General features: G+C 41.5%; 1 protein-coding gene across 3 annotated transcripts in view; it reads left to right on the top strand.

Annotated features, from left to right (window-relative positions):
- The window catches only part of tbkbp1 (TBK1 binding protein 1), a 66,794-nt gene that overhangs the window by 29,061 nt on the left and 12,445 nt on the right, over positions 1 to 25,288 (top strand). For 2 of the 3 annotated variants that reach the window (XM_053853552.1, XM_053853551.1), the window contains exons 2-7: positions 15,695 to 15,953; positions 18,676 to 18,801; positions 21,167 to 21,271; positions 21,840 to 21,987; positions 23,448 to 23,650; positions 23,919 to 23,980. In XM_053853552.1, the coding sequence (XP_053709527.1) occupies positions 15,711 to 15,953; positions 18,676 to 18,801; positions 21,167 to 21,271; positions 21,840 to 21,987; positions 23,448 to 23,650; positions 23,919 to 23,980 (887 nt within the window). In that variant the 5' untranslated portion in view covers positions 15,695 to 15,710. Of the gene's footprint in view, positions 1 to 1,754; positions 1,774 to 15,694; positions 15,954 to 18,675; positions 18,802 to 21,166; positions 21,272 to 21,839; positions 21,988 to 23,447; positions 23,651 to 23,918; positions 23,981 to 25,288 lie in introns of those variants that run through there. The other variant, XM_053853553.1, reaches the window with a different exon arrangement.

The following is a 25,288-nucleotide window of genomic DNA, read 5'->3' as shown; positions in this document are numbered from 1 at the left end:
GCAGGTTGAGACAGGTTTCATTCGTCATGATTTTTATTAATGGTCCACCTGTATTATGCACCAACACTATAAGTACCACAATGCACTGCAACACATACATTGCTAATAAATGTGATTAATAAATGTTATTCCTATTTCGAGTTCTTTTTTAATCTTATCATTATCAGTCTCACGCTGCCATTTGATGTAACTGTGACCAGCAGCTGGGATTATTGTCCACCATAGGACAAGAAGCGAGACAGTTGAAATATTCAAAAACTAATGTGGAGACAGACCAGTGAGCTTCATGGATGTGGTAAATGAGGACATGAAGAGGATTGGTGTCACTAGAAAGGCAATATAGGGGCAGGTGGTGAATGTTGGAAGTCGATGAGCCTAGCTGCTATGAAGAGGTGCAGTTGGTGAATTGAATTAAGTACACACACGCAGCGCCCCCTGCAGGTGTGCTTATAAATAACTCACTGGAGAACCTGATGATACTGAGGTTTCCGCTGAGCACAGGAGAGGTCATTTATCTCACTTTGCGGTATCATCAGTGGTGGGCAGGAAACCTTACACACACATGCGCACACGCTGAGGAGTCCTGCCTGGAAACACTGCAGACATCATTCATTGAGAGCTAATTTATGTGCAATAAAAAGAACTCCATTTCCATCCACCTTCTCTCCCATTTTTTGGCATTCCCTCTCTATGGTCTCCCGCTGAATTTACACACTTGGGCAGCGATTAAGTTAAAATAAATATGGAAGTTTATGTTAACAACCAGAAGACGGACTGGCTCAGCCAACAAAGCAGCAGAACATTGGACCAGCTTGCTGATGGAATATTCATATGCAGCCGACAGACAGAGCAGGGAAGGAGGAAATTCAGTATGTGGCACTGGGGATTTTTTCATTACAGTCTTGATTAAAAAAGAGATGCAGCAATATTTAGCAGAGAATTGGAAATGGATTTAAGGGAAAGAAGTAGTTATTTGCTGAATCTCTGAGTAAATGGTGAATCTGAACGATGTGTCCTATTTGGACTTGTAGCCAATGAGATTGATGGACATATCTAACTGTGGGCAAATGACTAGCATTTCTGGACAGTGCTAGTTTGAATGTGTTGAATGTGTCCCGCTCTATAACATCATTCAATGACCTAAGTGTGCGGTTGGCGGTAATCCGGATGTGATTCCATTTTCTCTACCACACTCCTCCAGCAGGTACGCTCATCTAAGGGCTTGTTTAGTTTTGAACATTGTCACAAATTGCGTGGGTGACATAACAGGGTCACCAGTGTTAGTTCATTTTTCATGAACACCTGGTTGCTGAAGCGACTCTTGCAGAAGCCGTGTTCCTCTGCAGGACTTGTGTCAGCCACGGAATACGACATATTTTGAAAATGTGCAGCAAAAATGAAGCTATCAGAGCATGGCAGGGATTGTGTGTCCGCGTTGATGCTTATCTACACACCTTTGTGAAGCCCATCGTGCTTTCAAGAGACAGTTGAGTCGAGATTTCAGATTCAGAACACTGGTGCCAGCCATGAAATGGCGGTTTATCCGATGAGCGGGGAAAACAGGACAATGTTTATTTGTCAGAGACAATATCTAATATTTCTGCAGGTACAACATTAGAAGGAGATTTGGGCTCTGAAATGATAGTACTGACTCGGAACTCTCCCTTTCTTTTTTGTGTCGGTGGGAAACCAGGTAACCCATTTGCTTGACGATGGACACTGGACTGCGTATCGCTCCTGCGGGGAACCTAAAAATATCCGTACAAGCTCAGCGTAAGTCCCAGCAGGGTTCTGTTAGAGCGCTTGTCGTCGTTGACTCAGTTTCCTTGATAACACTGAAAACTCGGTTTTTGAAGGAGTCATATTTAAGGTTATGTTTGTTGAGCGGCTGCACCAGATTTCTCTGTCTGTGACCAAGAGGACAAAGACGAAGCAAGCACCTTTCACAAGACCACCTAATCTTGATCATCAAATAAATGGCACATTGCTTGTTACTTTCTATTGATTGTAGAGGGAGACAGATCATCAATAACAAGATGCAATTAGATCTAGATAAAGTTGCTTGTAATGAAGCGGAACAAAAAGGTGAAATGGTTAAGCAGAGTGGGCAAATTAAGCGGATGGTAAGAGTCAGTCAGGGTCACTGGTTTGAAACATGACAGTGAGCTTACCAAAACTTTCAAAAAACAATGTTTAACAAATGCTCTGAAAGATAGAATTAGACTTCTCAAGTGGTAGCCTGTACCACAGTATGTCCTCTTTAGGCAGCATGAATGAGGATGAGGAGGGAATTTTGAGGTGCAACCTCGGTCGTATTATTTCTTTCTCACAGTAACAGAGATCTTCGATGTAAAAAAAATACATTTATGGACATATGACACGATTAATTTTTTTCATTCAATTCAGTGGAATGCATTTTCCTGTTTTCAAAACAGTTGCTGTGGAAATGTAGTTGACAACTCGTGGTGAAAGAAAAGCTTCACCTGTGGAAATTCGTATACCTACATATACCAGTGCCACCAAAATTCTTAATGACAACAGAATTACACCAAAACAGCAAACCTGATGCCATAAAAGAATCTGTTTCTGCTTTGGAAGCAGCATCATGTCACCAGTACAATCAGCTAATATGGTGTCAGCTGAGCGCAGCAGAAACTTTTTTGCCCACTCTTCCCTTCCCAGCTACTGAACCTCTGCCCGTCATCCATCCTGTGCCAAGCCCCAGCTACATCATCTCTTCTAGTCTGTGCGTCTTGTTGCCTCCTGGCCAAACTTACTTCCTCTTCAGTAGCCTGTCATTTCTCAGACTACTTTCTCCCTCTTCCTCTTTAACTTTGGCACAGTGATCATCCTTGATGACGCCTGTGTCTTCGTAGATACTGACCAGTCATGCAATGACTCCAATTATTTAAGGTCTGATCCAAGTTTGATAAACCGCTAGACAAGGACATGTACAACAACCAAGATAACTTCTTTTTCCAACATGTTTAAACTCGAATGACACCTTGATTCTGTTCATCGTAGTAGAACTGTTTTGACACTTATAAACACTTGGACTCTCTCCCAGGGACTTTATGACTATGACTTTGTGATGCTAAAAACCAAAAACAATGGCTGCATGTGGTGCTTCATGATCTCACACAAGCTGTGAATGGGAATTGGTATATTGTCGGGACTGTCTTTCCAAGATATGACACAGAAATCAAAGCCATTTGAACAAAGATCAGATTATCACTGCTGACCAGTCCCACAGGACTTGCCATCCCGGTGATGAATAGGCATCAATGTTTGTTCCTGTCAGCATAACTCATTGGGTCTTCTTCATGCTTCAGCTTTGAGGCCGAAATATTTCACCGGCTGCCTCATACATAATACCCAGTAATGTGTCACGATAACACGATAATTCTCCCGTCATCAGTCAGAACGATGAGGCTGATCTGTGTAAAGAGATCAGGAGAATAGATTCTGAAATTACCTTCATCAATATTGTGACAAACGTGAAAATGAATGTTCCATGTCTCATTTTATCAAAAAGGAATGACGGTTGATGAAGATCATTTCAAGGTCGCTGTATTCTGCCGGATCAGTTGTCTTGTGTTCTAGAACATGGTCACATTGTTAAAGTTCCTGCCTGTGTAATAGCTGGCTGTTGAATGCAGCTCATCAACCTGTACCACAGAAAATACAAGCTGTTCCACGCCTCTTCTCTCCTTTCTATTTGTTCCTTCTCTCAGACAAGCAGTGATCTACTGCACTTGTTTGCTTTCTCCTCCGCCAGCGGTGCATGTCCGCGACTCTTGTCTGTCACTCGTCTATTTTGTGTCTCTTCTGGCAGCCTCTTGCATCTGCTATTATTGTTGGTGTCGCTCACTCACCGTCGCAAGTTGCTCCACGGGTGAATGCAAGAATTGATTTGCCTTCATTATTAATCAGCTGAAGGCTTTTATGAATATTGTCGGTGTGTTTACTGCCGTGTTATTGAAACACCATCATGTTGAAAAGCCAGATGTTGCTTTCAGAACGTGTGCTGCTAACAGTGCTTACAGTACCTTCCTACTCATCAGGTGCATTCAGCTGCTAACAGCGGCGGAAATGAAAAATGACTGCACGCTTTGGTGGGATACGGTGACAGCTATGACCCTGAAATGGGCCCTGTTGTTCTCCTGATTTCAAAACGGAGTCTGTCGGGAGGCTCTGGTCTGCCGTGGCAGCAGACAAGCACAGTACATTTTGAAATGTATGGGCATCAGCGATACAAACAATGAGTGTAGTTTCTCTTAGCAATAATTGAATGTGTACCACATTTCTATCTGTTTGTGCAGGGATAGATGTTGGCTCTTCGAGATGTAGGAAACACATCTCGGATTGAGCATCATCAAATCATCTCAATCGGTTTATATCACTTGGTGAGATGACGTCAGTCAAAGAGCCTGAAAGGAAGCAACAGCTTGAATACACCGGAGACTGACGTCGACTTGGCTCTCACTTACGCTTTTCTCCTGTATCTTCAAACATCACATCCACCTCCGACGTGAATTTCCTGCAGTCAATCACAGAATTACTCATCAGCATCAGATTGATGCCATTTCAAGACATTCAAATGTGGAAGTACATTTAAATAAGGAACAACTAGCAATACCTCTATTTACGAAGCCAAGTTCTAGTCCAGTCAGAGGATGAGAGAGGTGAGGGATGGAGGGATTTATGGCTGGAAAAAACAAAGGACAAAGAGGAGGCGGCTTGTTGTAAAGCTGCAAGTTACTGACAGAAGAACGGAGTGGTGAATAGAAGAGTAGGAAGGGCTCAAGTGATGGATTGGAAATGCCTGTTTTAATGGATGAGAATTAGAAAAAAAATGCATGGGTGCGCAAATGGATATGATGAGTGTCAAATAATGGAAGGAAAATGAGGGAAATTATAGTTCACTGAGTGATTGGTGAGATGTGGTGGGAGAAAGTTATTTTATGAATGACTCAGCTGATAATGAATATATAAAAAGAGAAGAAAAAAACATTGATGAGATTGGGAAAGAAGAAGAGACCATATGATGATTTGTCTGTTATATTCAAATGTTCTCCTTGATTTTCAGAGGATTTCTCTGAACTCTCCACATTATGCCCCCATTCCAAAAACATGCCAATATTAACTGGTGACTACACATTGTCCCAAGATCAGACTTTACACTTTTTCTTCTTTTAGTAATGTTCAGTTAATATAATGTTTTCCTCATGAATCGCCCTGCCCTCATGTTAGCAGCGTACCGCATCTAAATCCCGCCACAGAAGACATAAACCCAACATGAGTGTCAGCACTGCATACCAAACAAATAAGCTTCGTGTGAAGAGAGTCGTTTCTGGTGGCGAGCTAGAGAAATATAAAGAGTGTGTAATTGGATCCCAGTGCAGACGATGGGCTGATTAATTAATCGAACATGCTGCTGCTGCTGCTGCTGCTGCTTCTGCCACCGCCTGTCAGATGATTGTGGAGACGAGTGTGAGTGGCTAGCTGGCCCAGATGAGATAGAATATACGATAAAACACGAGCGCTCTTTGTGTCCACGTGTGTTGGGTATTTTTCTGTACAGTCGGCGCACGTGTTCATTGTCTCCAGCGTGTGACTATAGTGACACGTGAACGCCTGAGTCAGGAAAAAATGAGTAAATGAAATAAATCATTGGCGCAGGACACACACACACACACACACACACACACACACAAAGTCAGTGAAGCAAAGGTGAGTATTGTCATCACATTATTTTCAACTGATAATTTGCTGCCAAGACAGATCACCTGTGTTTGGACCAGCACACTTGTCCCTCAATGCTGGGCAGTCATAGAAAGCCTACAAATGAAGACCATTCAAGTATCCTTTCGCTTCTGCTGTCTCGTGATAAGAAGTAGCAGCTTAGTGCTGAGTCTGTGACTGGTAGCAAAACTTCTCACCCTGTCTCTAGTGGACAAGTGAGCAGTCTTCTAAATCAGAAATGCCAGAGAAACTCTTATAACAGTCACATAGACAAGTCACATAGAGAAAACAACAAATATTTGTTAGTATCCCAGTCTTTGTATAGTGGAGTGAAACAAACATTATTTGCTTACATATGTCAAAGATAGGGATATTGTGAGTACCGACACCAGTATTGGTACTCACACCAATGTGGGCCTTTTTTTGCTGTACTCATGCTTATCAAATACTGAGTCATGACAGTACCCGATACGTACTCGTGTTCCCCTGTGGATTCAATGCATTGCAGTTTTTTACGGGGCTGTCGATTTTCACGCAACACTCTGTACATGTTAAACAGTAGGCAGCTCCACCAGGATCTTAGATGTCATATATCAGCACATACAAATTGCCCATGCCAAATTTGAAATGCTAACAGACAAATCTATGACAGTGGTGTCATGTTTTGTTCAGGGAACACTGTAGAAAATAAATAAATGAAAAATCATAATAAAAAATTGTGTTACTATTATCGGTAATTGATATCAGCAAGTATTTAAATGTAATGTCCTCGTACTCAATTGGCTAAAAAGTGGTATTGGGACATCCCTAATTAAGAAACTATGAATATATGAGTTATTGGGTGCTTTAGATTTTGTAGGACATGCATAATTAAACTTCATGGGAGTGCCATGCAAACCTTCTTTATCCACTTGGATCATTGTTTTTGTTTTTTTAACTTTTGGCCATGATCTTAGGTTAGGATCAATTTGTTCCCACTTTAAACAAGTTGTTCTTGGTTCAGGCAAAAAATAATAATAAAAATAAAAATAATTTAAATAACCATCTTCTATCCTTGATTTTTTTCTTTTTCTGTTACCCCATCGGTAAGTATTGTGAAAACTCAGCAACCTCGGAATACCTTGCGGTTGCTAAAAGCTTGGTGATGCCTGATGTATGGATTATCCAGGTTTTGATGGCATGTCGCCTAAAAAGCAGACATGGGGATCATTGAGTGAACTGTTGCTTCGGTGTATTGTCGAATCCCTGTATCAAATGATGTGCACAGATAGGCCCCAAGTGATGCTCAAACACCAGCCCTAGTTCCTTGTATGAGAAAAGTACTGCTACTGGAGCATTATTTTCCTTCATTCTTAAATTCTTTCTTTAAAAAAAGCCAGTCTCTCCACCCAAATATATTTTTGACAGGCCATTTATTTTAGTTTGTATGAGAATCGTTCCTCAATCGCCCCTCCCATTACTCCTCATTGCCCTATATACAGTATCATTAGCTCATGGTAAAATGCATTCAATTTAAGAGACTAACGCCCTTTTTCTGGTTTGAGCCCCATTCCCCCAAATTGCTTGTGTGGGAGCCAATTTCATAGTTTCAGATCAAATCGTTTTTTGTGAAGCTGTAATCCTCAAATAGAGTCTTAATCTTGTAAAGCAAAAGGTCCCCACAAGTATCGCTATCAGTGGTGCACACACACCCACATACATTCAGACATCTGTGATAAACTTGAGGCAGAGATGGATGGCTGCTGGAGATAAAGAGAAGGGGACGAGGACGCGGGCGAAGTTAGTCTGGAATAAAAGATGAGGGAGGGAGTGGGGTGATTGATCAGAGACAAAACACAGTCAAGGAGGAATACAGCATGTCAGCTCATTGTCTTCATTCTGCCACTGTCATGAATCTCCCAAATAGCAGCAGTGTCGTACACACTGGCGCACATACATGCACACGCGCTCATGCACACGCATACACCAGGTGCCCTACACGGCCTGTTCCCAGGGCGATGAATCATGGCGGACAGCTTAGAATTTTAAAGAGATGTTCTTTTCCTCAGCTGACACGCTGTGTAAGGACACTCACTTGCTCTTTGAGTAAACACCTAAGTGTGTGCGTGCGTGTAGGTGTATGCATGGTCTTCAGGGAAATATAGTGGTTGCTCTGGTCAGCTACATGTGTTTATGAGAAAATAGCTGGTTTCAAGTATTTAAAAAAATGTCACAACCATAACCGCACGCTCAAGAATGTTACACTGGAAACTGTGTGTATAAGAGTATGCTGTATTTTCTCACTGTGGGAGGAAATTGGAGTACTCAAGAAGCGCAGACAGACTGCTCACAGAACCAGGGTTGCTACTCTGGAATGGAACCTGGGTCCGAGCAACTTGATAGTTGAAAAAAAGAAAGAAGATAGTCAAACAAATGGTGCTGACCTGTCCCATGTTGAGCAGTGGCTTAAGTTGACACCAAGGTTAGCTGCTGAATGAGTCATTTTCGGACATTGTCCTGGCCAAAGTAGTTCTGTCATTCTTTCTGCAATAGAGAATAAACTCTATTGACATTTGGAGTTGCAGAAGGAACACATGTAATTATGCTGACTATCTTTAAAAATGAATTATTTATTATTATTATTTTAGAATGAAACTATTACATTTGTATAAATAGGACCAGATGAATAACTAAGTTGACAAAGTCAAGGTTGAACAAGGATTTTATAAATGAGCTGGAATCACAAATGTATTCATCCAAAAACAACACTTGTGTTAATGAAATCCCAGCATCTGTGATATTAACGCATCCCTCGATGACCTAGTCGAGGATCTTCCATAGGATCTAGCCTTCTCCCCTCCATGACTACAAGGCAACATGGCAAGAGACTCGCTTCCGTCAGGATCTGTATCCTCAGAGGACTAACAGTCCCCAGACACACTTGTGACCTGCACCATGACCAACCCAGCTCTCTTGCTTCACATCAAAAGTGTCACTTCTCTGCTGACATTTATTCAGTTTAGCAGCATTTGTGAGTTGATTTCTGGAGTACAGCCTGTAATACAGCACAATTTCCTTTAAGAAAAAGGCATTTGCTCTAGAAGGTGTTCCCAAAACACTGTGTTATTCCTCACAACTTTTCTACAGTATGGCTTGTGACAATTTAAAAAAAAGGTACATTATTTGTAAGTGAATGGCTACAGATGGTTTGATTCACTAATAAGGTCAAAGCTTTGCGTCCGTGTGGAACGAGTGTATTGGATTTAAACATCGATATCTGTCTCACGCTCCCATGCAAACAAAAAGAACCAGCGCTGCTGCCATGTCCTCACAGGCCCTTTCCGCTCAAACTCACCAGAGTCGATTAGAACTCACACGTCAATCGACCTCAAACACTGAACCAAAATAGAGTAATAATGACTGGACATAATCCAAATTTATAATTATTATAACAAAAGACAGAGGAGGAACGTGCAGCCTTACGATACTTTTAGGTTGTAAAGACTAATGAAGATCTATATTATATGGCTATTGACTGATCCTACTTTATACACAGACTTTTTACCACCCACATTTACTTTTTGTAGAGTCCCCAGTTTAGTTGTCTCCATTGCTGTCAGTGTGAGGGAGAAGAAAACAGTCACCTTCACCCCTGAGTGTGCTTTGTAACACTATACAACAATATGTTGTTCACTTTTTGATGTATTTTTCTCTTTTGGGGCGTTTTGAGAATAATTGTTGATTTTGATAATCTGACATTTTTGAAAACAGACAGTTAACAGTGCTATACCTTCAGTTTGACACCATGTCCAATGGGTCAGGAGTTTGGCGTGTTGGAGCACCTCAGAAGGATTTTAGAATTTGTCCAAGGACAACAACATAATAGATGAAACACACGGTGGAACTACTGCATCTCCACTCTTGACAGGGTTTCTGCCAGGATATTTTTCTTAAACCCCCACATTACCTTAGGAAACAAGGGTGCAAATGGGTAAGTTTGGACATTTACTGATTTTTATTATTATTATTATTATTTATATATATATATATATATATATATATATATATATATATATATATATATATATATATATATATATATATATATATATATATATATATATATATATTTTTTTTTTACAATAAAAGTTCTTGGTAAAAAAAAAAATCTTTGAATCTGCAACCGTTTTCCATGTTCTTCTCTTAATTCTTTCTACACCCTATTTAAAAAGAAACGTTACTGAGCTTGACAACACAATTTGTAATTTCATACAATAATGCTTAAATCAACTCTGTCATTCCCATCTCTAGTATCAACATCTTTTAAATTAATCATTTTCATTCATCTAATATCTGAGAAAGAAACGTCAGTGTTCAAGGACATCCGTGGACACATTTGCGCCAGTTAATAGGGATTTTTGGAGCATCTGGTGGTTAAGCGCAGGGCAGAGCAGCTCCCCACCTCTGCCCTGGATCTCCGCTGCCAAGTGTCCAGACTGTGCAGTCAAAAGGAGACGGGGCGACAAGCTGGGCCATTTAACACTGGAAAGACAGTTGGCCGATAAAGTGCCTTGGCTTTTTAGCACTGCTGGGGAGAGACAACAAAGGACAGAGTGAGGAGAAGAATGAAAACATTGCAGTTTTCTTGTTTGGTTTGGATGAGTTTTTGTCATGTTTTAATTTGAACAAACTTCCACAATACATCACAATTGAGTGCTGGAACATGCTCAGAGGGACCACCAGCGGTGCTAGTGGCACCAGCACTTTTTCCCTAGATGCTCCTTCCCAAGCTCTTTTTTCCCTTCATTCTTAAATTCTTGAAAAGTTTGTCTCTCATCAATTCCACTCAAATAGATTCAGAATTCTGATGGGCCATTTATAGACTTGCACTGCATCGCTCACAAGTGCAAACCATATAGAGTGGCAGTCCAGCGGCTGCTCTGACTTGCAGCATCAGACACGTAAATACGGTCTCCTACAGTATAAAAGAGTTTCATGAGAGCATTTTGGGTTATTGATTGGTCATTACAAATACAATTGCCTTATTATTTAGTTTGATATTTCAAACTGGTTCACGACAAAATGAATAAAATATAACATAATCATGATGGACGCAAACCGACTGCTTCAAGCTCCTCTGGGACTCTTTTGCCTCCATAATAATTCACATGTGGTGGCGCTCTAAAGTATAAGTTAAATAACCAAGTAAATGTTGATCTTTTCTGAACCAACCCAGCAACAAGTCCAATAATATTTTTGTGATGGGTGACCTTTTTTCTTGCTTGAGCACCAGCCCCCCCAAAGCATTTAAGAAGTAAATTTATTGAATATTTCATTGAGCCTGATCATTGAAAAGTGAAGACTATACATTTTAGGTCTGTTAGTGTTGAGTATTGCCTGTCTATTCATTGAATTTCATTTCAGATGAGCTTCTTAATAAACTAAACCAAAGATAGAATAAAGAAAACATGAATCCACAATCCACTCTCCGTGGGGAATTTGTCAAATTCTGATTGAAAACAAAACAAAACAAAACAAAACAAATACAATCTTGTAAATGACAAGTAAGACAGAACTTATATTTCTAATATGAATGTCCTGCTGTCCATTGGTCACCTATCTTGTTTGCCTGAGCTCAACCATCAATGGTGACCATGGTGTTCCAGAACAAGACTTTCTGTAAGACCATTGATGACATCATGTTCAGCCCTTTACAGTTACATGGAAAAATGGGAAAGTGGAGCCTTAATCTCTGGAGAGGCACACTGAGAGAGAACAAAGGATAATGGGGAGACTGTGAAAATAGGAGACCATCTCAGAGGAATAGTAGATGCCATGCGGACTCTGGGTAATGTATGACTTCTTGAGGTAATGGCTATAATGAAGCTAGGCTTGTTCTGGTGAAGCATCTGCTTTCATAGCTCCAGTCCAGTGCTGCCTCTAGAGTCTCCACAAATGAGCCCCGAAGTCGAGAAGATAAAGATAAAAGAAAGCGATGAGGGAAACTTGAAGTGCAAGGGGCAATACAACTTATCTGACATGGCATGTGACTAATGTCTACCTCCATCACTGTTGTGGTTCTATAGTACTTCTCCATTGCACTGTCTGTGGTGAGTGGAAGCTCGTAGAGGTGTAGGTGTGGGCTAAAGAAATATGCTCAACATTAACAGGCCATGTGGGATGTGTGTGCGATGATGTCCTCGAGCCTAAATCATGTGGGAGGGTTGTGGTTTCATCGGATTATTATGGAAATGAGATTGTTGGAGACAAAGAGGTGAAGGCTACGCTCACGAGCTGTCCTTTACTCTTAAAGCGTAACAGACAGATATGATGTAATCTTTTACACACGCAGCTCTAATGCAATACATAGCCTTTGTCAAAATCATTTATTTGACAATGGCATTCCACCGGTTGCCCTAGTGGCATGTGAGTGAAAAACTATTTACTTATCGAATAGTCGGCAAGCGTCATCACTTGCAGGTTGCGGCTGGAAGCTGACATGTTTTGGTGAGCAGTAGAGAAAAGTGTCTGTGTCGCAGAGCACATTGCGTCGCATCATGACATTCATCAAATGCAGTCGCTCCGCCACAAATGCGTGAGACACAGCAAGTGTAGCGTGTGAGCATGTGAGAAGGCTCAATTGCGTGAGTCTATTGGCAGTTGCGTGAGGGTTGGTGGTCTTGTCTGGAGGTAGAGGACAACAGAGATTGAGTCATGTAATAAGAATGGCTTCTGCCGTCATTTTAGCTGAACAGACAAACTCCAAGTAAACAGGTGCTAGTTAGTTTGTTAGTTAGTGATAGTTGTATAACTGTTAATATGTGGATGCACAACAACTTTTGCTGTGATGTCTGTCTGGACTATAGACAGGCAGCGGAGCTCTATCATCCCTCAGTTGGGTATTTTGGGTCACTAACTCAATAACTTTCATATATTTATACATTAGTAATATTTTACCGATTATCTGTCTGCAACAGACTACGGTTTTCTTCAGTGGTCCAAATTTTAACGCTTGGTACATAAGGCACACCCCGAATACACCTGATCATCCAATTATTTGCAAAGATAGGTAGTCAGTTCTCAACAATCAAAAATACTTAATAGTTTCATAAACATTTATTTACATTCATTTATCTCCTGTTGTCTAAAGCACTCTCACCACTCACACAACTTGCCTATGTGTTTGTATTGATGGTTGCTAAAATAATCAACCCTGGATTTGGAGTGCACATTCTTACACTGAGTGACACATAGTAAGACAGAGAGAGAGAGTAGTCAAATAGTGCCAGAAAACAAACTTGCATAGCTGCGTGTCAACACTGCACACATCACAGATTCTTGATACATTCGATCGATGGCATGGATTTGTCATATTCATGTATTAAACCGAGGAGGACATTTGGATAATCATGTTGCCTATCTCTAAAGGAGCTGAGGTCTTAGTCCCCTTCTTCCTTGAAAGACAAGGAAAATAGCAGCATGGAGGATGGGAGCAGATTAAAATAGCCCAGTAGGCAATAGCTGACTCACATGCTGCGAGTCAGAAAGGCATGGCAGTATACACGTCGAATCAACCGACTGTTGTGTAACTCCCTGAGTGCCGTTAATTCAAATGGTTCCTGGTTCACCATGGCAAGTCAAGTGTGACTTTTGTTCACATCTCCCCTCGGTGACTGCATGAGAAGAGGGCAGTGATATCACAGGTGCCATTTATCTTGTTTGACAGCGTGGCTTGGAGTCATTAGCGCGGCAGCAGCAGGCCACGAAAGGCAAGCTGCCTGGAATGGATGGAGCCACTCGCATGTTTAGTCATTGTGTCATTATACTCTACTTAGATCTTCTTCACGCCTGTGCCCGACTAGGAGGATGGATGTGATATATTTGAGAATAAATTGTAGAAAAAAAATGTCTGACCGCAACCTATCCTCACTCCCATGGCGTAATATATTCATGTTGGGAAACTGGACTTTTGCATCCTATACTCATCAAAAATGGCGACCTACAGCGTTGCATGTTACACATCGGTGTTTCAATTTATGTTTTCCTTCCGTAGCACTCCGTAGCGGTGTGGACTTGTGTTGCGTGGGACCGTATGGAGCATCACGCAAGGGTGCAGCATGTGTCGGGGGAGAAAAATAAAATAAAACGTATTACTCCCACATAGCTCCGGGCACCAGGTGTGGCTTGACTAACTCGGAGGACGAGGAGCAGCACACGAGAGGTTCAGGAATGCACGAGACAAGCAGCTCTTCCTTGAAGCAAGCTTGGATATCAGTTGCTATATAAGCCCTTACGTGGCTTGCCATGGCACTGTGACTGAAACACACGGCCATTTGATGGGCTTTAAATAGCAATTGACAAATTGTGGGGTATGGAATAAATGCAGCACCATCCCATGGCTTACCCTAAGCCCATCAGCTGCCAATGTAGCAAGATGCTACGCTGAAGGCTGCCTATTTTGTCAGTATATGACACAGAACTTCACTTTTCAACGTCAATATATGATGCCATGGTAGTGAGGATTTGTTGTTGATCTGGATGCCTATTGATGGATTAAGAAGACCACTGATTCCCCTGTGAGTAGCTGCCATGCAAGCACAGGGAATACAAGTATTGTACATTTTTTAGTGCCAGATCAAAACAAGTGAGAGTGATGAGGGCTTTTAGTTTGAAATCCGTAACATCTCAACCTACTAAGCACAAGTGTTTTAACAAAGGTTACCAGAAACAAATTGGCCAGTTGTGCCAGTAAGAGATCAGCAGAGAACATAAACTCAGTAGCCCTGAATGAAAAAACTGGATGTGCATGGGAGTGACAGAGGTATTCAACCCAAGAGGCGCCAGTAGATGCTAACAAAACAGTTGACAGGAGTGAAAAATTGTTTGTGATCAGAGTTAAGAATTATAGGCAAGATATAAGACTCGAGTAGATTTACAAACTGGATTCGGATTAGAAAGCATCGAAGCATCAGTAGCATTAACATGTGACTAGAACTGTCTTAACCTTACATGGCACTAATACAGTATCTCCTGGAGTTGCAAAAGTAAGTTCTACCTGCAGTTACTAAACATGTGGTATACATGTACATGGGACACAAAAAGAAAGTAGCCAAAACACTTGACATTTTACACACTGAGATCTCATCTGCAGAGTTTCGCTGCAGAAACAACTCGCAAAAGTGCTGATTCATCTCGACTCCCCAGAGTACCAATATCGGAGTGCATCTCAGTGTATTTTTAGTTTTGAAAGAAAGGATTTTGTACAGCGCAGTGGTGCATTTGAAGGTATTTTGGAGAATGTTGTGTAATCTGTTTGTCCTGCTATCAAGTAGCGTGAAAGGCAGAGATGCTACTCAACTTCTACTGAGCCCTTTTAGAATAATTAATTTTCTTCTTGAACTATCTGAGTCCTGGTGTTGAACTTGTCTATCCAGGCCAAGAACGGAAAAAAAACCTCTACTCTCCACTGTTGGTTGATCAAATCTGTTGTGATTTGTGATATTTTCATTCAAGGGAGGTGCTAATCAGATTTTGGGTTCACACTACACATGATGAAAAACACTCACACTTAGTTTGGATGAGAGACAGAGATTCATATTCAAAATGTAACACTTCAGGACACAGAGATCTGCTTTCATTTCTATGTGTATGTAAATAGATATTTTTGTAAGCAAGTATCAAAAATCCTCGCTGTTTTTTTCTGGTTTTACAATCCATCCTCGTCGGTTTCTCTCGGTACACACTCTCCTGAATATTTCACGTGTGCCAGGAGTCCAACTGCTCTCATTTGAATGCTGCTTTGTTCCTGTTTTTTTTTTCATTTTGCCAGCAGCCCCATGCTTTTAGCATCTCAGCAGTTAGATTGACTGACAACCTGCTAGCGTAACTGTGTCTGTATTTCATGTGGGTACGTTAAATTGGACAGAAACAATCTGCTTGGTTAATATTTCAAGACTCTGTCTGTCCACAGGTCGAGGCTCTGAGTGATGCAGTCTCTGTTCGGCGGGGGAGAGCTGGGGCTGCTGGGAGGAGGCGGTGACGCTGGCGGGCTGAAAGAGGATGGCTGTGGCAGTGTGGTGTGGCGGTCCTCGCCCCTTCCCTCTGATGACGTCTACTCCGCCTCCAACTTTACCCTCCTTACAGCCTATCAGGACATCAAGGCGAGGCTGGCCTCCCTGGAGAGAGAGAACACCAGCATCAAGAGGAAGCTGAAGATCTATGAGATTAAGGTGGAAGACTTTATTCTGCTTTTCAAACACCGACCTTGAAGGGGGTTAAGCAGATGGTCATAATCATGTGGCAGATGTGATAGGATGACAAGCACAGTAAAGTCAAAGATGATAAAGTTCAATATTTATGATCTGGTGGGATGCATTGTGTGTATGAATCAGAAGCTACTGATACATTTCACCACACTTCAGTCTTCTGTCCCATACCAGCTTGATCTTTTCAGAAAGCAAAAATGAAAGCATGAATCTGTGCTTTCTTTCGATTGCACTCTGTGTCATGCCATACCAGGTGTCCTAAAATGAAAGCAGTTGTCCCGAATCCTGGTCAACTCTAAAGCACAGCCTGGAGTAACAATGATCAGTGACGAAAGATTCAGTGCGGGGGGACGACTTTTTATTGAGGCCTGTTTTGTTTTTTTGTTATTTTCCTGCCATCTGAAGCACTTCTGATGTTACATTGAATCAACTCTCTCAGTTTGTCACGACTCAAGTTCCACCAATCCCCTTTGTCAAAAGTGCTGTCCGCGGTCCTGAACAATTCGTTGTCCCTGGCCAGTTATCTCTGTCATTTAAAGAGAGTCATGGGATATATCTCAGACAAGGACATTTAGCAATTCCTTTTTTTTTTTTTTTTTTCTTAAAAGGGGGGTGCTCTGCCTCTGTAGCCTTCAGGGTGCTGTGTAGTTGATTCTTGAGCCTTTAAAAAAAAAGCAAGGGGTGTGACTGTTCATGCTGCGCTTTCTCCTTTTCACTGAGGCTGTGAACTTGTACACAAAGATGAAAAGAGCTAAAGCTGCGCTGGTGTTTGATCTTGGACCGCAGGGTAATAAATATCCCAAGATTTTTTTCAAGAGGCAGGCCGACCATGCTTCAAGACCAGAGTAACGGCCAGTCCGGAACATCGCCGTTCTGAGATGATGCAAACATAATAATGTAGGGACGACATAGTGGGAGCTTGTTTCTAGGATGAATACAGGGTCATGTCTTGGTTAGTGAGCAGTGTGGTGCCCTTGTCAACTAGTCTTTGTTCAACCAGTGTTGCTCTGATAGAGCAAGTCAGTACGGTATATAGCTGAAGTTTGGGTCACTTCACTTCGTGGCAACTAAATTAAAAAGGCTCACGAATGGCTTTCACTCAGAAAAACAGTTATTCTTAGTCTGGATGTGTCAATAAAATCTAAAAACAATATCAGCGTACATAGAAAGGAGAGCAGCTGCGACTCAATGCCCCAAAGGACTTTCCTGTTAACACAGGCTGCATTCTGGGAGAACAAAACCAGATGCTGCCTGTTTGTATCTCTGTCCCTTTAGTCAAATACAGACTGTTAGCTTGGGCTGATGCAAAATCAATATTGACTCTCCTTTACAGTTATTTAACCCTTTTTTGCTGAATCAATGTCTGTCAAGGTCAGAACAGACACAATCCGCCGCTGCCAGTGGAAGAGTTTGATGTTGTAAGTGAAATCCCGGAATCTCCCCTGCGGCTTATGGACTTGTACCGTTTAACTAAGCAGAGAGAGATGTTCCACTAAATGGAAAAGTGTTGTTTTCCCCTCAAACAGTCGCTGCATCTGTAGCTGTGGTTTCACATGAAAGTAGGTCCTAGCTAATGTGGGGTAGTTTAAATGGAAAATGGTGTTCGTTCGTTCGTTCGTCCGAGTATCTCATTATACAACCCCTAGGTTTGTCTGACCAATGATCTACGTCATTGTTTTGGTGTTTGTCCTTCGTATTGGAAAATCTCAAAAAGATGTGACATCCCAACCTGTTTCCAACCTAGTATTAAATGTTATATCGTCTTGTCATTTGCAACTCCAGGTAATGTCACAGTCAACTGAAGACCCTGCTGCAAAATGAAGCACAAGTACATGAAAAGAAACCCCTTTCTCTTTATGTCCTGCAATATATCTGTTCAGCCTAACACAGAAGCTGTTGGCTTTGGATTGTTTTGAGTCAGCAATGATACTGTCGTGTTTTGTTTGAGCCCAATCAACAATAGTGATGTTAATAGTCCCATTTTCCTCCTGTTGTTTCATATCTGGTTGCGGGGGCAGCATTGTACTGAGGCATTTTGAGGACTGTAGTGGGAGTTTACGCCTCCTTACGAGACAGGCACACTAAAGCTTTGAACATGATGCATGATGGTGAAGAAACATTTGAGTCACAAGGCAGGGCGTCCAGTTCACAAGCATTTGCGTAACTCCAAGATCTGAGGAAGGATTCTAGCAATATTTTGTTGTCAATTCTGGAATCGTTTGTTACATTGATTTACCTGAATATTTTGTGTTGATAAATGTAGTGAAATGTACTCCATGGCAGAGAGAAAGAAAGGTTTCACTTGGTGTCTGTTGTTTCTGTTTGAGCAGTCAAAATGTCTTTTCTGAGTCCTACTTTAACGTGAGGTCTGAAAATCTTACGAATTAATCTTACGAATACGAATTATGAATAACGTTTGATTTTTCACAACAAAAGGTGCTTTCAAAATAAATAAATAAACATTCCAAGAAAACATTTATACTAAGTGATGGACGCAGTTGAATCTGGGCTAAATGGACAATACATTTTTAATGATCCTGGATGGAAACATTACAGTTTGCAAATGTGGAACGGACAGATTATGCAAACAAGTGAGAAAATGGAAAACACTTCCCTCAGTTTCAGCTTCTTTATAACAGAAAATAGTAGCAATTCTGTCTGTGTCTGTGTGTGTGTGTATCTGCAGTTCCCAATGATCAATGAATTTGGCGACGACACAAACTCCTACTGCTCCTTCGAGAGTAAGGAAACTGCACTTCTACACTCGGAGAACGGAAATCTGCAGCAGAGAGTCAACATCTTGACCCATGAGGTGAGTGAGCAGAGTATTCAGAGGGTTGGTGGGGGGAAGTAAAAGTAAAAGAATTATGCTCCCCTGAATCATATACATAAATTCTATATGATGTGATTTTTTAAATTCATCTTCTACTGAGACTAACCTGGACTCATTATAATTCGATGTACTCGTCATCCTGTTACAGGAGTAATCCTACCACCTCTAATCATACAGTGACATGTGGTGCTATTACCAAAACAACAGTGACGATTTGATACCATCACTGCTACTTTAACTTCTTTCTCACAACTACACACACTGCTGTTGCTACTGTTTGTGCTTTTATTATGGGCAGTGCAACCACAGTTGTGGCTGTGGTTGTCGCTTCTACTGCCACCATGGGTCGTACTACCATTGCCACTATTATTACTGCTACCACTAACTAATACTCATTACTACATTTACAGCAGCTGCTATGGCACCTGTTGTACAACTATTACTTCAACTGCTGGTAATGCTGCTTCTGCTCCTGCTGCAGATGATGCTACTAAGAAAAAGTTGTTGTTGGCTGGACTTTCTTTAACCTTATACTAGCACTACCCATCTTATCTTGCTGTCACTAATAATAATTCTATAACAAATACTCTTACAATCTATTCATGTTTCATTAGATAGGTATCATTTTAACAATTGACTGCAACAGCTATGAATGCTACTATGATACTACTACTATGATCACAACCGAGTGCTAGAGAGAGACGACCAGGGCACAGCAGGTGGTCTCTCTCTTATACTCTAAACTTATTAAGCTTTAAATCTGCTGCCCCAGCGAAATGATGTTTTTAAGGAAGGACCTCCGTGACATGGGAATTAGCTCTTCATTTCTTTGTTCTATTTCCATGATGTGCTATAATTGGAGTGGACCATCCCCTAAGCTAGTGGAATGTGTTTGAATTTTTAGAGGCTGGCGAATTTTCTTGGGAGTATATAGATGTAAACACAACAATAAGATGCTCTGATATATGTATAGGTCTGAATTTCATGTAGGAAATGCATTCTTTACTTTACTTGCTAAAGTAAATAGGCATCAAGCTGTTGTTTCCAAGTTCCAACTGGGCCATATGGGCAGAGCTAAATCTGGTGGAGGTGGAGGTAAAAGTGGAGCAGAATGAGCAGCAGAAACGATTAGCGAGGGACCCCACCGTCCTCACAGCACCCCCACGCCCCACAGAATAATGAAGCCTGCCACGGCTCACTGAGCATGCTCTAGTGGAAACCAGACAAAATGGCAACTTGCACTTATTCAGTGGCAAAATGTGATTTTTTTTCCAGCCTGGGAGTTCCACTCTGCATGTAAAATGTCTCCACATTCATTTGCTCCTAAGGAGCTGCATCTGAGGACCCACTAACAGCTGCATGCCCCCGGAGCTGAGCACACATTCAAAACTGCATGTCAGGGCATGAACAATGTGAGCAGAGCGCACAGGGGCACTGAAGTGGGTCAACTTTAACAGGTTACTATGGATGGTCACAGGTCAGAGCAAAATAAGAAAAGTGTGCTATCATGTCCCTGGTAAAATGCGTTTAACCTAGCAGTTTTTTCCACAAATAATGATGCAACCATGTTCAATATATTAATATCTGCCATCCTGTATGCTGCATGTGGTTCCAGTCGTCCTTCAAAGTATTGAAATATTTTCCAACTCGCTCTCAAACAGAAACAATACTTGCAAAAGGCTTGAATCCAGTTGAGTCCAGTTGGGTTCATATTAGGCAAGCGACCCGTCTTATCTTATGTCCCGGTCGAAATGTCATTGATTTTCTGTGAGATGAGAATCAGTATGTCCAGTCTGGGGTGGAACCTATGTGGATTAGTATTCCCCTCTGCAAAAGGAAAGGGAAGCGTGACTATTTGTCAATGTTCATAACTGTACTGCAGTTTTATTCGCCTCACAGTTTCTAGTCTTTTAACCTTGACACTGCAATCAAAAGCATGTTGCCATAGCCACAGAGAATGTCCTGCGCAAGAGAACGAGGCGAAGCTCTCCATATTTCTTCATAAGGGACTTCTCTCTTCATTAGAGATCTCTTTTGTGACATCCCTGCCTCAAAAATCACTTTTATTGATACTTGCTGAACTCCATGTGCGTCATTATGACTCAGTGTGAGAAAAAAAAATCCAATTTCTTCATGGAGATTGTGCTTTATATATTTCTGAAGCTGAAGTAGAATAACTGATGCACTCACTGGGATGTCAGAGTGTTAGTGTCCCAAATATGCTCTTACACAACATCTTGTTGAGAAGAGGGACTTATGATTCTATTTAACCTTATTCCATGAAGAGAAGAAGAACGCATGTGGAGAAGTCTTTTCACTTTGTCCCAAATTATTTTCTTTGTAGCTTCAAAAGAGGAAGGAGAGGGAGGAGCAGCTGGAGGATGTGATCCAGGCCTACGAGAAGATTCACATGGAGAAGAGTAACTTGCAGAGGGATCTTGATAAAATGGTAAGAGACTGTGCTCTGTTTTTCCCATGATGTTTTATCAGTCATACTAATGTAGAATTGGTGAAATATTTTTTTCGTAAATAACATGGAGAAAACCGTCACATTCTTGTCCACCTCCATGTTGTTGTATGTGTCGATGTTTCCACTTTTAATTTAAAGATTTAAAGATTTCAACTTTGAAAAGAGATTTTCAATTTTCTAATGGCATGGTGGCTTTCATTTAAGTTATGGGCCATCGCCATGCTAGTTCATATGGCGGAAACCCTGCACACTGTAGAACCACTCAGGAGTCTGAAGATGTTGTCAGGTGATTGTCAGTCCGGTGTTTCAGCTGACACCTGATTCATGTGTGCTTGACTGGTTGCAAAAAATCCTGATTGAATGTCCCTGATATAAATCATTCATTGATTAATGCTACGTTAAAAGAGTAGTTGCTGAACACATTTTCTCCAGGGGCAGAAATGTAGTTTCTTCAATCCTCTTCCAGGCTGAACTACACATAGTTTTTCTTCGCCAACACTGTTTTTTTGTGACACAAAGACATGACCTCTTGTGGGTGTGATTTCAGAGCGGACTGGTGGAGAAACACGTGGAGCGAATCTTGAGCCTGGAATCTGCGCTCAGGCAGCGGGAGAACTCTCTGCAGAAGCTCAACATGCAGCTGCACAGCAAAGACATGCAGTATTTGCAGCTGCACGCCGGCCCCGACGCGCACAGTGAGTCATACTCAACATGAGTGTTGTAATACAGTTGAAAACAGAGTAGAAAAGTACACTCAAGTCTTGGAAGACATAGAAGTGTGTCAAATACATGGACATAATCTTATATTTCAAAATGATTCTCACTGAGTAAAAACAAAAACCAGACTGAGGGGCATTATCATATTCCAGTCTGGATTATTCTTGGCTGTATTTCTGAGAATCACCATGGACACACATTTTTCCCTCTGTGTGGTTACAGCAGCAGAGAGAAAGGCTGGCATTCGAAACACATGCAGGCGAATCAAATTCAATCATTCTGGCTAAGTAGATCATTTGGAGTACAGTTTGATTCACATGTGAATTCAGTTGAACGATCTGCTCAACGAAGTAAACCCATGAGAACCTGCACCATGGATCAATGTAAACCAGCAGAGTCTTTGGGAAGGAAACTGTCATGGTTTTCATTTGTGAGGCACCTGACACATTACCTACTGTAGTTTTCTTGCAGTGTTGACAAATACGCAGCACCTGACCACAGTGGCGATTGTTTTGCCATCGCACACTGATGTGGGAGGATGAGGAGAGAGATTAGGAAAGACTGTTGCTGCTAGACAAATTGATTCCACTCGAGATTATGATACTACATGTGTGTTTTAATACACACATCAACCCACGCACAGGAGGCCAGAGTGCGGTGCTGTTTTGGTCAGTACCTCTGTCTCTTTCTCTGGGTCACTTAAGTACAGGTATTCTGTGATATGTAACAGAAGTCTACTCTGTATGAAGGAGAGTATTGGGTTCATGGGATGGTGACCTTCAGTTTTCAAATACAACAAGCAGTCAATGAAACGGTTTCTCCAGGTTTTTTTTCTTCAAATGGAAACGGTAACTTTTTGTTTTGTTAACATGTAATTAGACTTTGGCGTCTAGAGTTACATAATATTTTCTGATAAACATGGCGCTAGAAGCTTGATAGATGACCCTTTCTAGGTGAAATGAGTGCAGCTGATGCTATAGGCAAAGCTCCTATAGACACAGCTGCAATGGCTGAGGAAAGTATGGATGACCCTGAAAACCTGTCGGCGGAAAATCTTTCAAAGAACTGCACCAGCATTTAAAACAGAACAAACAAAATAGCATTGTTCAGGTTTGCTCAACGGATTGAAGTGCGAAATTCTTCTGACGTGGCACCGCCTTGCCTATTGACATGCTAGTTAGCCATCTTTGGTGACTGTGTGAAGGCGTATGAATGGTGAAGATCCTTGTAGTGCCGACTGTTCGCAATATGTGTGCGACTGGAAATACATACCAAAGCGTGAGGAGGCAGACGGAGTTGTGATTTAAGATCAGGTGTTGATTCTTGTGAGAGCTGACTCACTGACGCCCCCACACAGACCACATGGCCCACATGCTCACAAGCAAGCATTTTTGTCTTCTATACTCACATGTCGTGTTTCTCTCTTCCTTACGCTCAGTGCTCGACTGTCCGGCCATGACCCTTCAGAGCTCGCGCAGCCTGGATACTTTGTCGGACCTGAAGCTGCAGCGTCTGGAGGCGGAGCTAGAAGGGGTGCGGCATGAGGCGCAGGGTGCGTGTCAACGGGAAGAGGACCTGAAGGCCGAGTGTGAGCGACTGAAGGAGGACATCAGGCACCTGCAGAACAGTCAGAGGGAGCGAGTACGTGGTCCATCAGCCTCATTCATGTCATTTGTCATGACTTTTAGCCACCATTTGTGCTCACTTGTCTTGGTTTTGTTGAGCTCTACCTGAGCTGTGAGTCTACGATGAGTGACCTGAGCCACTAAACACATTAAGAGCCATAATTTGCTTTGGTCACTGCGTCTACCATGATTGATCTCCATCACTCTTAACTTTCACAATTTAATGAATCATAGCTTTTGTGATTTTGCTTTTGAAGGTTTATCAAATTTCTCTACTTTGGCAGGACTTGAATTCACCATGCAAGCAGTGTGATGTGGAGTGGATCAAGAAAGTGGGAGACGAACAGTAAGTGACCACCACAGTGGTGGGAGAAAACCATGAGAAGTGAAATAGCGGAAGTGTCTTACCAGTCCGGGGATGATGTGAGAGAGGGAGCTGATGTATGTCCTGTCACTCTTGTCGGATCCTTTGAAGAGACATCACAACTTCTTTTATTAGAGCAAATTGTGTTGTCTTTTCTTTTCTATTATTTGGCAAAGCACAAAGCCTGAGACATGATGTTCCTCTGCTGACAAAGGGTTGGCAGGATTTCAGTCTGAACAGAGGGTGGCAGTGTTGGCTCACAGACATTTTTTTTTTTTTACATACTACTTATTAGTCATTACTGTGACGTTGTGTATAAACAAAAATACTACTAATACTAAAGAGCACTGCTAATTACAATCTTATGATAGCACAGTTAGGCACCTTTTTTATGAAAGCTGTCATTCAAACACAGTTTCAAAAGAGGGCTTCAGACTTCATGCCACTTCTATTCATGTTATGAAGAAATGGAGCTGCTGTTGCTATGACAACCTTGCATTGCCTAGTTCAGGGCCAAATAACCCTGTTTGGCATGTGATGTGTCTTAAATAAAAACGGAGATGAATCATGTCATTAGATAACCCTCATATGTCCCTTTCAAAATCATTTACCCTGAGTAGAAATGCAGCACTAAACCCAGGGCAGATGGAGAAAATAGCCTCATGGGATGTAATTACAAGATCACAAAACCTTCATTTGTCTCCCGAGAGAGACGTGTCATTGTCAAGAACAGACATAGGATACTGAGGATACTAGGGTGGTTTCTGACTCAAACTGAAGGCACGAATTATCAGTGTTCGATATTAAGATGTTAGACTACAAGTAGTACTCCTTGTAGCAGTACTACTATATTTATGGAGCAGGTTATCATGTGTAAACTATTATGTTTATTCTGTTTACCAACAATTTAAATGAAAATTATACTTGCTATTCTAAATAAAGAATAAAAAATAATGGAAGTTGAAGAATCCACAAAGTGCGCAAAAGAGGTCAGTATGGGATGATCCTGGCAAAGGCCATCCCAACTTTACTTGTACTTTTTAGACAAACCCATATTTTAAACCTCCACTAGGTTTCAAAAGAGTTTCACATTCATTTTTATCTAATGTTCATTTAACTTTCATTTAAAGCTGATGGCAGCACTGTGTTGTCCAGTTGTTTTAAGTAGACTAAAAAAGTAAGTTGTCCTTGTACAGTACTTCATTCGGTGACATATTAACTGAGTTGTTTAATAAGTGTTTCAGTGCATGCACAAAACATGGCATGGAGCTAGTAGGTGTACTGTTCATA

Source organism: Synchiropus splendidus, chromosome 1 (assembly GCF_027744825.2).
Source record: "Synchiropus splendidus isolate RoL2022-P1 chromosome 1, RoL_Sspl_1.0, whole genome shotgun sequence".
NCBI classification, from domain to species: domain Eukaryota; kingdom Metazoa; phylum Chordata; class Actinopteri; order Syngnathiformes; family Callionymidae; genus Synchiropus; species Synchiropus splendidus.
Note: the sequence above shows the minus strand (reverse complement) of the source record. Positions and strands in the feature narration are given on the sequence as shown.